Here is a 12,673-nt window from a genome sequence, read left to right on the forward strand (position 1 = left end):
AAAGACAGCAGTGCACAGCAATGCGTCATCCCGACAGTAACGAAAGATGAAGTAAAGAAAGCCTTAGAAGCAATGAAAAGGGGAAAAGCAGCTGGGGAGGATCAGGTAACAGCAGATCTGTTGAAGGATGGAGGGGACATCGTGCTAGAAAAACTAGCCACCCTGTATACGCAATGCCTTATGACCTCGACTGTACCAGAAGCTTGGAAGAATGCAAACATTATCTTAATTCATAAGAAGGGAGACGCCAAGGACTTGAAAAATTACAGGCCGATCAGCTTACTATCCGTTGCCTACAAAGTATTTACTAAGGTAATCGCTAATAGAGTCAGGGCAACGTTAGACTTTAATCAACCAAATGATCAGGCAGGCTTTCGTAAAGGATATTCTACAATAGATCATATTCACACCATCAATCAGGTGATAGAGAAATGCGCAGAATATAACCAACCTCTATATATAGCTTTCATTGATTACGAGAAAGCATTCGACTCAGTGGAAACCTCAGCAGTCATACAGGCATTGCGTAATCAGGGGGTAGAAGAGCCTTATGTCAAAATACTGGAAGATATATATAGCAACTGCACAGCTACTATAGTCCTCCATAAAGTCAGCAATAAAATTCCAATAAGGAAGGGCGTCAGGCAAGGAGACACGATCTCGCCAATGCTGTTCACCGCATGTTTGCAGGAGGTATTTCGAGGCCTGAATTGGGAACAGTTGGGAATAAGAATAAATGGAGAATACCTAAATAATCTGAGATTTGCTGATGACATTGCCTTGCTGAGTCACTCAGGAGGTGAACTGCAAATCATGATCAACGAGTTAGACAGGCAGAGCAGAACGATGGGTCTAAAAATTAACATGCAGAAAACCAAGGTAATGTTCAACAGCCTAGCAAGGGAACAACAGTTCACAATTGGCAGCGAGAGCCTAGAAATTGTGCCGGAATACGTCTACTTAGGGCAGGTAGTGACAGCTGATCCGGATCATGAGAGGGAGATAACTAGAAGGATTAGAATGGGGTGGAGCGCATATGGCAAATTCTCGCAGATCATGAGTGGCAGTTTACCAATTTCCCTCAAGAGGAAAGTGTACAACAGCATAATCTTACCGGTACTCACCTATGGGGCAGAAACGTGGAGGCTAACGAAAAGAGTTCAGCTTAAGTTAAGGACAACGCAGCGAGCCATGGAAAGAAAAATGATAGGTGTAACGTTAAGAGATCGGAAGCGGGCAGAGTGGGTGAGGGAACAAACACGGGTTAATGACATCCTAGTCGAAATCAAGAGAAAGAAATGGGCTTGGGCAGGGCATGTAATGCGAAGGCAAGATAACCGCTGGTCTTTAAGGGTAACGGAGTGGGTTCCAAGAGAAAGTAAGCGTAGCAGGGGGCGGCAGAAGGTTAGATGGGCGGATGAGATTAAGAAGTTTGCAGGCAAAGGGTGGATGCAGCTGGCAAAGGATAGGGTTAATTGGAGAGACATGGGAGAGGCCTTTGCCCTGCAGTGGGTGTAGTAGGGCTGATGATGATGATGATGATGATATGGCTATGAAGAGAGAAAAATGCGGGAAAGGTTACATGCGCGGTTTTCGCACCATTCCCGCTTTCGCGAGGTCAAGCAAGAATTGGTCATCGACACACCACAGCAAGGAAGGCGGAAAAATTTCACAAAACGAACTGTCGGATTAAGAATAACGCCCCTAAAATTTTCGCTTTATGCAGGAGACCGACAATGCCAGTACACTAAACGGACCAACAAAAGTAACAGAGCGAAATCTCGTTAATTCGAACTGGCTTAATTCGAGCTTCCAGTTTATTGGAATCAACGCATTCTGGTTCCGTTAACATCGTGTATTAAAAAGGTACCCTTCATTTCGAACTCCGAATAGCTAGAAACAAACTTGTGGTCTCCTACTCCGTGTTCGAATTATGGAAAGTCGACTACGTGCTACGAAAAATGGACCCGGAGGTAACTGAGTGTTTGCACAGTTTCTATTTTAATTCTTCCGTCAGAACCTGATTTTTTTTTTCGACCTTTGACCCAGGAGCAAGTTTCGGGTACAGCCTGTAGATGCGAGCTCGCAGAACATTGGCACCGACTTGCCTTGTAGACATCACTCCGCGCAAAAAAAAAAAAAAAAAGCTCTGAACTAACGCAGACGTGCGCTCCGAACGGCGGCTGCTCTGAAATTTTGGCAGTCAAAGTACGGGCCAATACACGGCAGGTCCAGCATGAGCGCGGATATGTTGAGAATGAGGGCGGTAACGTACGCGAGAAATAACTGTTACAAATGAAAGGAAACGAACACAGAGGTAAATGCATGTGGCTAAGTAAACGTTACCGCGGCGCCATAACTTTTAGAAACGAAAAAAAGAAAGAGTCAGAAAAGCGCCATTTATCATTTCCTCCGTTCAGCCTGTCTTTCGCAGCTGTTATGGGGACATAAAGTACTTTATGCCCCACCGCAAAACGAGTGCCGATGATTTGTTCCTTCCGTTTGGTAAAAATAACACTTGGAAAAGTTATTATAAAAACCGCCCTTACAAAAATGGACATGGAATCTTTGTTGAGTTTTCATGGGGTTCTTATGGACTCATCAGGATGTCGACAGAAACTCCGGTTCTGTAGAGAGACCTCCATTAAAACCACACGAAGCGTTTGATGCGCTTTTACATCAGAAATTTAGTCCATACAAAGTCGTCAAAGATATTGATGTATTTTCACCACAGAAATTCATCCAATATAAATTCCTGAGATATCTTTCATGTGATTTCACTACAGAAATTCAGTCCACACGAACACATCAAAGTTCTTGATGTTCTTTCAATACAGAAATTCAATAAATATAAATTCATCAGATATTTTTGATGTGATTTCACTATAGAAATTCGGTCTACATGGACACATCAAAGTTCTTGATGTACTTTCAATACAGAAATTCATTCAGTATAAATTCCTCAGATATTCTTCATGTGTATTCACTATAGAAATTCAGTCCACACGAACGCATGAATGTTCTTGATGTACTTTCACTACATAAATTCATTCAGTACAAATTCCTCAGATATTTATCATGTGATTTCACTACAGAAATTTAGTCCACCCGAACACATCAAAGTTCTTGATGTACTTTCAATACAGAAATTCATTCAGTATAAATTCCTCGGATATTTTTCATGTGATTCTACTATAGAAATTCAGTCCGCAAGAACACATCAAAGTTCTTGATGCACTTTCAATACAGAAGTTCATTTATTATAAATTCCTGAGATATTTTTCATGTGATCTCACTATAAGAATTTAGTCCACTCGAACACATCAAAGTTCTTGATGTAATTTCAATACAGGAATTCATTCAATATAAATTCCTCAGATATTTTTTATGTGATTCCACTATAGAAATTCAGTCTGCACGAACACATAAAAGTTCTTGATGTACTTTCAATACAGAAGTGCAGCTTGTCAAAACAGCGCGCCAGCTCAACGTCACTCAGCGAAATGCGGCAGCCGAAATATTAGCAAGAGAGGTGGTTGCCAGAGCTAACCTTCGCGGGCCGCCACTAATTCCCGCGAGGGGAGAGGCACTTGAACTTCCTTGCTTGTCCAGTCCGCCGGCCAACAGCCCGCCTCTCGATTTGGTGACGCACGAACACGTGATGCGCGGGCCGCGGGCGAACAGTCCGTCGTGTGAATCGGCCACACCGGGCTAAATGACCTGTTCGTTCCTAGGCGGAACGTTTAGAGCATTGCAATCGCGGAGCGCAAGCGGGCATGTCACGGGGTATTTTTTGCTTATTTCGCGGGTACCTGCAGAGTGAAAAAAGCCGATACATAATAGATGGAAAGTTACAAACTGTTCAACTGGACGTTTCGTGGACCGTTCCACAACTTTCTCATTGGCGGTTTCCGCCTATTTTCATTGCTTACGAAGTTGGCTAATTAATCTCGACTAATTATGCTATTAAGTACAATACAAAAATGCTGTGACTTGCTCCATACAATAGCCAGTAATATGCATCTGGTCGCGTCGTCTTAGAGTGCATCTGCATAGTTTTAAACACTGGTTAAAGTTAGCTAGGACACCCTGTATATATTATGCCGTGTATTTCTTCACAAAATAAAGTATTTCTTCATAAAATAAACTCGATGGACACATCCTGCGCGTACCGGCGGAGCGCCTACGCGCACGGGAGTTCTCTGGATTCTGTCTGCGCGTGCGCAAAGGGCGACGCGCGCACAGGCGCTTGCGGACACGCCTGAAGAGGGGTCCGGTTTACAACAATAGGAGGACCGCGTGGCTCTCGGGGACTCTTCTCTTCATGGCTTGAAGCTCTCTCAGGTTCCTGGAACTTTTCTTCGCGGTTTAAGTTGTCCTTTCTGAGCCCCCCAAATTCCCTTTCTTCACGCTTGAAATTCCTTCGGTCGGCACGAGAGGGGGAACGCGCCAGCACAGGGAGCATGGAGGTGGATGCCTTTTTTCGACGCCCGTCGCGGCGCGGCGCTGGTCACGCAGGCGCTCCGCCGTAGGCCTAGGATGTGCCCATCAAGTTTGAGCTTTAGTGTGCGTTTGTGTGCATCTTATTTATTTATTTATTTGTTTGTTTATTTATTCCAAAATACTGCAGGCCAGCATTGGCCCAAGCAGGAGGGGCATGAAAAAACACAAATCACAACACCACGTGAAAACATTTCGCGTGACACACAGCAAAAACGAAACCAAAAAATGAACATAGCAAGAGGAAAAATACATGCTCAAAAAAGGAGAAAAAATAGTCACTTCCTTTTTAGTTGAGCAAAAAAGTTTTTAGCGCCTGTTCCACGTTAGGAGAGTTAAAATCGATTCAGGTAGTGCGTTCCAATCTGCTATTGTTTGAGGGAAAACACTGCTTAAATGCGTTTGTTTTGGCAAAAAAAAAGGCGGTAGGTCCTTCGAGCAGTGGAGTGCCTGAGGAATGAGGGGGAGAAATGCTAAGCTTACCAGCTATAAGTTTATGAAGGAAAGAAATACGGTTAACTTTCTGCGTGTACGCAGAAACGGAATGTTATTGTCTTTCATGAGCTGTGTCGGAGAGTCAGACTTTCTATATTTATGAAAAATGAGTCGTACTGCCTTCCTCTGGATGAGCTCTAATTGATAAAAATCTTTCTTGGTGTGCGGGTCCCAAATTTCAGAAGCGTATTCAAGTTTGGACCTGACAAAAGTTCTGTAAGCCAGAAGCTTAATATTTTTGGGAGTATGTTTTAATTTACGTCGCAAAAAACAAAGCTTAGAGAAAGCGGCTGAACAGATCTCAGAAATATGAGTGCCCGACGTTAATCGGTTGTTAAGAGTAATTCCTAGATATTTATATTGTGAAACCTCTCTAATGTGGCTACGGTGAAGGTAGTATTGATAATGACTAACACTTTTTTCTCGTAACTCTGAGAAGTACACTCTTATCTATATTTAAATCCATGTTCCATTCCTTACACCAGTTTACATATTTTGAGCAAAGATTCTTGAAGCAATTGATGGTCTCCAATTGATGTTATTTCTTTATATACAACGCAGTCATCTGCGAACAATCTTAATTACACAGACAGAGGAATGGTATCTATTAAATCATTTATATATATTAAAAACAGCAAAGGTCCTAACACACTACCCTGGGGAACACCGGAAGTAACAGGAAGGGATTCAGAAAGAGTACCATTCACATCAACACACTGAGCTCTACCACTTAAATATGCTCTGACCAATTCAATAAGATAAAACGGAATACCACATAACTGTAATTTATAAATGAGCTTTGAATGAGGCACCTTATCAAAAGCTTTAGCCATATCCAGAAAAAGAACATCAATCTGTCCCGAGTTATCCAGCACTCTAAGAAAATCATTAATAGTCGTCAATTGCCTCATCCTCGTCCTTTTCTCAGTAGCGCAGCTTTTTACCTCCACTCGGTGTCCACCTGTCTTTCTGTCTCCCTTCCGTCCATTCTTTTTTTGGCCGCGTGAGTTTCTCTTCCCTTCGGAGTGGATGGTCCTCCCCTTTTTTGTGTACAATCGGTGTTTCTGGCATGTCCGGGTGCCACAACTGGTTTCTCTTTTTTTCGCAGGCGCGGTGCGCTCACGTAGGCGTCTGCATTCCCCCGGCCACTAATTCGGAGAAAGTGCATTCAGTCCGAGCGTCGAAGCAGTCAGCGCAACGAATCGAAGGAATGTTTTTCCTTTGGCTGGGCGAGCAATATGTTCGTCGGCGGCATGGTGACACTAGCTAGCGAGGCGCAGGAACACAATCTATGAACACTTTCACCTATTCTCTTCCAAGCTGCATCACCTTTGCAGTATTTCTCGCTGAACTTTACCCAAGCGCAAAAGTATTTAATAGAACTGCAAACCAATTTAATCTAGGCGCCACACAAATTAACCCAAGCGAGAGAGTGGCATTTTCCCACCACCGTCCCGCCCGCAGTTAATCGCGGTCTACAAATTTCGAAGATGCGTTATCGACGAGTTGTATTTAACTTAGAGAGACCTAATGATCACATGATAACTATGATCATCACTTTTTTGGTCTACTACAACGGGATGGGTATTTATACCACCGTGCACGTCAACCGAAGGAGCCGGTGTATAAAGCGCGCGATGCTGTCAGCTATTACATAACGGCAGTGTCGCAGTTCGCACCATGGCATCACACATGTACCGCGATAAGATGTGCGACACCGTGCTATGGTGATGACTAAGACAAAGTGCCTGTGACTTGCTGGTAGTCCTGTCACATGACTATGTATCACTTGCAACCTAGCGTCATGCATTCTCAGCCTAATTACAAGGGGTGTGCAGACGAAATTTTACTTCGAACGTAATAAGTCTGTTGCTACGACTAGATAGTTTAGTGATGACTCATGATACTATTAAACTTCGAAAGGATGCGGATTTTCCCCACTTATAATAACGGTATCAAATGTCTCTGTTAATTTCGAGTATTAGAAGACTATAGATGTTTCGAAACGCTATAGTCACGTGATTTTAAGGAAAGATTAGGGTCTTTAGCGACCCAACAAGATTGGTATCGGCAATGACATAGTCTTCCCTGGGCAATACGGCTATCCTTTACAGGAAAGGTTCTGGCGGAGTCATTTCTCTTGGCTCACGTGACTTTAGAATCATGCCATGTCGTTTTTGCAACCATAGCTATGACGTTGATTATGAAATGCATATGCGTCATAACGAATTGTCGCGTGGCATGGAGCAAGTTTCATTATGAAAGGACATTTTCACGACTTTCAATTCATTCTACGAAATGACTCGGTCTATTCAGAGTAATAGCTAGCTGCCGTTAGGACCATACAAAGGCGATATGCTACGGTGCGAGCTGCACGACAGCGCCGGTGCGTAATGGCTATCACTTTCGCGCACTCTCACCAAGTGCTGGACGGTATAATACCCGGCCGACGTGTAACACTGCTGTTCTCATCCGTACGTAGCGCAGAGGATGTCATGAAACTTGCGAACTCATGATGTAGAAGCCATTTCGACATTTGTCTAGTTATTGTCTGCTTTTCATTTAACCTTTAGAATAGGGCGACGCTATCGATTAGGCTAAAACATTTCATTATCACCATCATTTTCATAGTGTAATACCGGGAAGCCAGTGCGCAGACGCAGGGCAATTACGGGGGGGGGGGGGGGGGGGGGGGCGTTATTGTCCTGCATCTGCGCTCTGTGGCCCCCCTGTTCCCAGTGCTATAACAATTATCGCCATGAAAACGAATGAAGTACGCTTCATGAATTTAGCGCTTCCATTAACATTCTCCATTATAATTCACTCTTTTCATCTCTTAACTATTGCTCATTAGTAGGAGCAACAAGAACAGCAGAAGACAGCACAAAGTAATGCTTCAAAAAAGAGCTACCAGATTAATTTATAAAGCATCATAGCTCGCGCATGCAGGACCAATATGTAACGCACACAGGACCAATCTTTAAGCAGCTAAAATGATTAAAATGACACCTTTTTGTAAGTACAGGCTATTGCGAATATAAAAACAAGGCATCACTAAAAAGAACAGATTAGCACTCATAGCGGCGCTGCAAGACTACATAAAAACATACGACACCCACAACTCAGAGTGTTGGCACGTTACGGGGTCCGCGACTAACTATGGCGGGCAGATGTTTCGCTTCAGGCTTCCTAACTTATTAAATCAATACTCAATCAATAGCAGCTAAAATTTCGCACTTCCCCTCTTTAAATTAATTCGTGATATGTTTATGTGAGTATATATTCCTGGCGAAACAGTATTCCCGCTTGTGACGTGTTCCTCCGTGTTACTGTTAAGTATTTTCCCTGACTTACGCTTGTGTGTTTTTGTACCCCCCTTTACAATTCTGTTCAATCTCCGCCGGCTGCAGCTGCGGTGGTTAATATATTAGATAGCAATTGCCGTGGCCGGCAACATTCGTTTTCTTGCTTTTTTATTTATTCATTTAAATAAACCACTAATGTTCAATAGTTATTCATTTATGTAAGCGTGGCTTATTGTCTGCTGTCAAATATCAGGGCAGCCGCTCTGTCAAGCTGCTCTTGGAAGCAGATTTTTAGCGGCTGCTCCGTTCGGTGCAACAAAACACATTATATATTATTATTATTAATAATATTAATAACTCAGCGGCACTAGGATTAAATATCTTGGCGTCTGGATTAAACTGATCGGGAAATACTGTAGTCGCTAACTTTAATTGCATGTCTGTTCTTGCATCTCGTTCCCGGACCTCGCCGTGCACCTCTTACAATGTGCGTTTATTCCGTCTTTTGTTTCTTTTTTAATATTTCATTATGTGCCATTAAACCTAGCAACACATCTTCCTTTTCCCTTATATATGTCTTTTTTGATACTTTCGTTCCATCATTGCCAGACCGACCAAGTCCTCTCCTTCTGCGTGCTCACAGCCACCCTCCTACCTCTCCCCTCCTTTTTCTTTCACTTTGAAGCATATCCGCATATCCTTCTGCGCTTCTTCAGCTCGGTTGCTTTTCTTGCTATCACTGCCAGCTTTCTAGGTGCAGGCTCCTCTCGGCATGCACACAGGCAGTACGCGTGTTAGGTTGTACAGCATAGGCCGTGGACGCGGACCCGCTGAAGAATCAGGCGGGTCATGGACGTCTCGGAAACCAATGCGAGAAGCTTCTGTTCGGTGACGCTACGGTTTTCTTAGTTTGGTGGGGAGACTGGAGAACGTCGTTGTGAATGGAAAGCGGGAGCCGGAATAGATAGCATGAAAGTGCACACAGCTCCCTCTCGCTTCTAGCCTTGAGAGGAGAAAGCTCGCTCGCCTTCCCTCCCCCTTTCTAAAAGAAAAAAAAAAGAAAAAAGGGCGCTCTGAGCTCCCAGAACCGGTAGGGTAGTTCGTACTCCGCAGTTCTTGTCATGTGACTGCGCATCAACCCCTCCCCACTCCCGCACTTAGACACGCTACGTCACCCCCGTCACGTGATTGTGACTCCGTCGCGTTTTTTCGAGCCACGCTTCGTTTGCTAGAGTGACAACAGTTCAGTTGGAGTCCAGCCACTCCCGTTCCAAAATGGCGCACGTGTTTGTGAAATGGCAAGAAGAAAAATGGGATGTGTACGCGATCCGCGCCTTAGACGCTGACGTTGGTATGCAGCTTCTAGCAAAAGAAAGCGCCATAGAAGAACTGCGGGGCATTATGGTGATGGTTGAATGGGAAGCCAGCCAGCCACCAGCGTCGGCAACCCTTCTGGGTTTCGGTAAGTGTCATCATTTACTTTTTGGTCACATTTGTGAATGACTCTGTCATAATTTAGTGCTTCGCATGAAATGCAGGCACGAAGCGTGCAATGGAGCGGCAAAGAACGCGGCTTGCTCTGGAAGCAGAAGTAGGCGCCGTCCCGAACACTCCCGAGACCGAGAGCGGAACGCAGCCGCCAACCAAGAGACAAAAAGTAAGTGTGGTTTTCGTCATCCCCAACATTCTCTTCACCTATTTTGCTTCGGTAACCTTTAACGTTATAATATATGGCGAACAAAGCATGCTGCTTGCCTGAGAAAGAACATAAATTCAATGTTGAAGGAAGTAGACAACCATTTTTTTTTCAGGAATGGTAAGCAATGTGGACATACGATGAACAAAACATTGCTACTGGCTAACGGCTTGAGCGAGTAAATCGCGATGAGTGGAGGTTAACCCTCGACACCGATAGCAGAGTGACCGCTCGGATAAGGGATATCATCGTCATCAGCCGGACTATACCCACTCCACGGCGAAAGCCTCTCACATATTCCTGCAATTAACCCGGTCCTATGCTAGCTGCATCCACTTGACCCCTCCTAAATTCTTTGATTCCTAAGGAAGAAAAGCGTAGCACGGGGCGGCAGAAAATTAGGTGGGTGGATGAGGTTAACAGATGATGTAAAGGTGAGCAAAAGTTCGAGCTAACATGTAATACAGATAAATGAAATATTTGTAACTCTTCAAGAGCATGCCTTAAGGAAAGATAGAATGTTCTGCTGGCGGCCAGCTGAAATTCCGGGCCGAAATTCGTCTTCTCATTGTCTACTTAGGATGCCATAAAAACAGCTTTCCTGCAGTTTTTTGTGGCAATGATTCTGCCGGCAAAGCTCGTTTTCACCATTGCTGGAAGCAGTTCTAGACTGACCTAACTCTTTGCCAGCGGTCAACTGCAGCTTAAAAGTAGTTTAACCGTTATTTCTTCCGGCCATCTGCGGCTAGTGAGAACATCGGATTGCTAATTTTAAATTACTATTGCGCCTGGAGGCAGCGAAGATTGAAAGAATGAATAATAGTCTGCACCAACTACCACAAAACGTTCAGCATAGTGGCCTCTGCGGTCGGAGCATTGCTGAGCAGTCTTAAGGCAAGCTCAGAGTTTACACTTCAATGACGAAAATGTGTACTGGGGCATTTTACTGTCATCTCAAGTAAATTTAAAGAATGTAAGTAATTGATACATTGAAAGATTTCTTTGCATACATTAGTTTCTCCATTTTTCCTCTTTTTTTGTCAGAGATTAAGTGGCTAAAAGAAAGCACCCGAAATGTTATAACCTGCAGGGTATCGTGCTGCATTTTGGAAAAGTTCGTGATAATCGGAACTTTAAAACTCTCGGCTGTGGCGCATGCAATACGAAGACAATTGTGTCTTCGTATTGTCTTCGTAATATTCAGTTAAGTTTGTATGTTTACTTGTGGTAAATGGATTAGGTGGTAATGGCATGTGAAATGCACATTTGGTTCTTCCACTCATTAACCAGTTAGGTTTATATGTTCCTTTGTGCTCCTCTTAAATGGGTGAAATGGTAATGGCAGTAAAATGAACATTTTTGCTTCTTCCACTCTTTTTCATGATTACCTCTTTGCATAATGTTGCTTGTGGTCTTGAACCACAATCCGAGCCAAAAGCAAGGACCTGATTCCTTGAAACTGAATTCAGAGCTTGTGCAATGCTACAACTGCTCTACACTTGGTTTTGCTTTTATTTTTTCAGGGTACACATGCTCCAAGTTTCCTGGAGTGTCGGGACAACCGTTTAGATACAGCCTTTCCTCCATGGTCTCCCGAGAAATCAAATTACATCGTGGACAGTTTGTAACGATATTTGTTACCGTTTCAAAATAAATTCTCAAAACTCATACCTGATCAATGTACTCTGCGGCATTAATCTATTTTCTGGTGATCATATGGATGCATTCACGGAGTACTTTACTGTTGATTAAAGATACAGAGCGCACTAGTACTACCGTTATGCGCTTATATCACATCCACATCGCAAAATAAGATATCACATCCGCGCCACAAAATCGAAGCTTACATCCACACCAGGAAATGTGACTTCAAATCCACATCACAAAATCGGAAATCACATCCAAATCTAAAAATCGGACATCACATCCACATCAGGAAATCGGACAAAATCGGATGTGAATCCACATCAGGAAATCGGACATCACAACCACATCAAAAAATCGGACATCACATCCACATCAGGAAACCGGACACCACAACCACATCAGAAAATCACATCACATCCGCATCACTAAATCGGACATCACATCCACATCACAAAATCGGACATCACATCCACGTCAGGAAACCGGACCTCACATCCACATCAGGAAATCGGACCTCACATCCACATCAGGAAATCGGACATCACATACACCTCAGGAAATGAGACATCACATCCACATCAGGAAATGAGACATCACATCCACATCAGGAAATAGGACCTCACATCCACATCACAAAATCAGGCATCACATCCACATCACAAAATCTGACATCACATCCACATCACAAAATCGGACATCACATCCACATCACAAAATCAGACATCACATTCACATCACAAAATCAGACACCACATCTGCATCACAAAATCGGCTTCAAATTACCTGCAGACTTTCCACAAAACATCGTTAACAGAAATCTCTCAAATGGATTCATCATATCCTCATCAGACGTTTATTCAGCACGTGCACATCAGACAATCTGCGGCAAATTTTCTGGAAACATTCTACAAAACATCATCACAACTCTTCACCAGAAACTCCTCAGAGGATGCATCATATCCTCATTAGAAAATTAGTCAGCACGTGCACATCAGAAAATCGGCGGCAAATTTTCTGGAAACATTCCACA

At 43.5% G+C, this 12,673-nt stretch overlaps 2 protein-coding genes across 2 annotated transcripts in view; one reads left to right on the plus strand and one right to left on the minus strand.

The window, feature by feature from the left end:
* Positions 1-12,673, minus strand: part of ftz-f1 (ftz transcription factor 1) — a 303,218-nt gene that overhangs the window by 263,315 nt on the left and 27,230 nt on the right. The gene's annotated exons all lie outside the window — the stretch shown is intronic.
* LOC144095293 (uncharacterized) lies at positions 9,372-12,476 on the plus strand. Its single transcript, XM_077629074.1, has 3 exons — positions 9,372-9,762; positions 9,839-9,957; positions 11,520-12,476. Exons 1-3 carry the CDS (start codon positions 9,576-9,578, stop codon positions 11,622-11,624), a joined length of 411 nt encoding a protein of 136 aa, XP_077485200.1. The 5' UTR covers positions 9,372-9,575; the 3' UTR covers positions 11,625-12,476.

The sequence above is a fragment of the Amblyomma americanum genome, chromosome 1 (assembly GCF_052857255.1).
Source record: "Amblyomma americanum isolate KBUSLIRL-KWMA chromosome 1, ASM5285725v1, whole genome shotgun sequence".
Classification (NCBI taxonomy): domain Eukaryota; kingdom Metazoa; phylum Arthropoda; class Arachnida; order Ixodida; family Ixodidae; genus Amblyomma; species Amblyomma americanum.

What these genes read in the sequence shown, in the direction of transcription:
- LOC144095293 (XM_077629074.1), top strand. Translation starts at nt 9,576, where the DNA reads ATGGCGCACGTGTTTGTGAAATGGCAAGAAGAAAAATGGGATGTGTAC. An exon ending in GGCAACCCTTCTGGGTTTCG is followed by an intron (nt 9,763 to 9,838) that starts GTAAGTGTCATC and finishes CATGAAATGCAG; the next exon opens with GCACGAAGCGTGCAATGGAG. An exon ending in CGCCAACCAAGAGACAAAAA is followed by an intron (nt 9,958 to 11,519) that starts GTAAGTGTGGTT and finishes TTATTTTTTCAG; the next exon opens with GGTACACATGCTCCAAGTTT.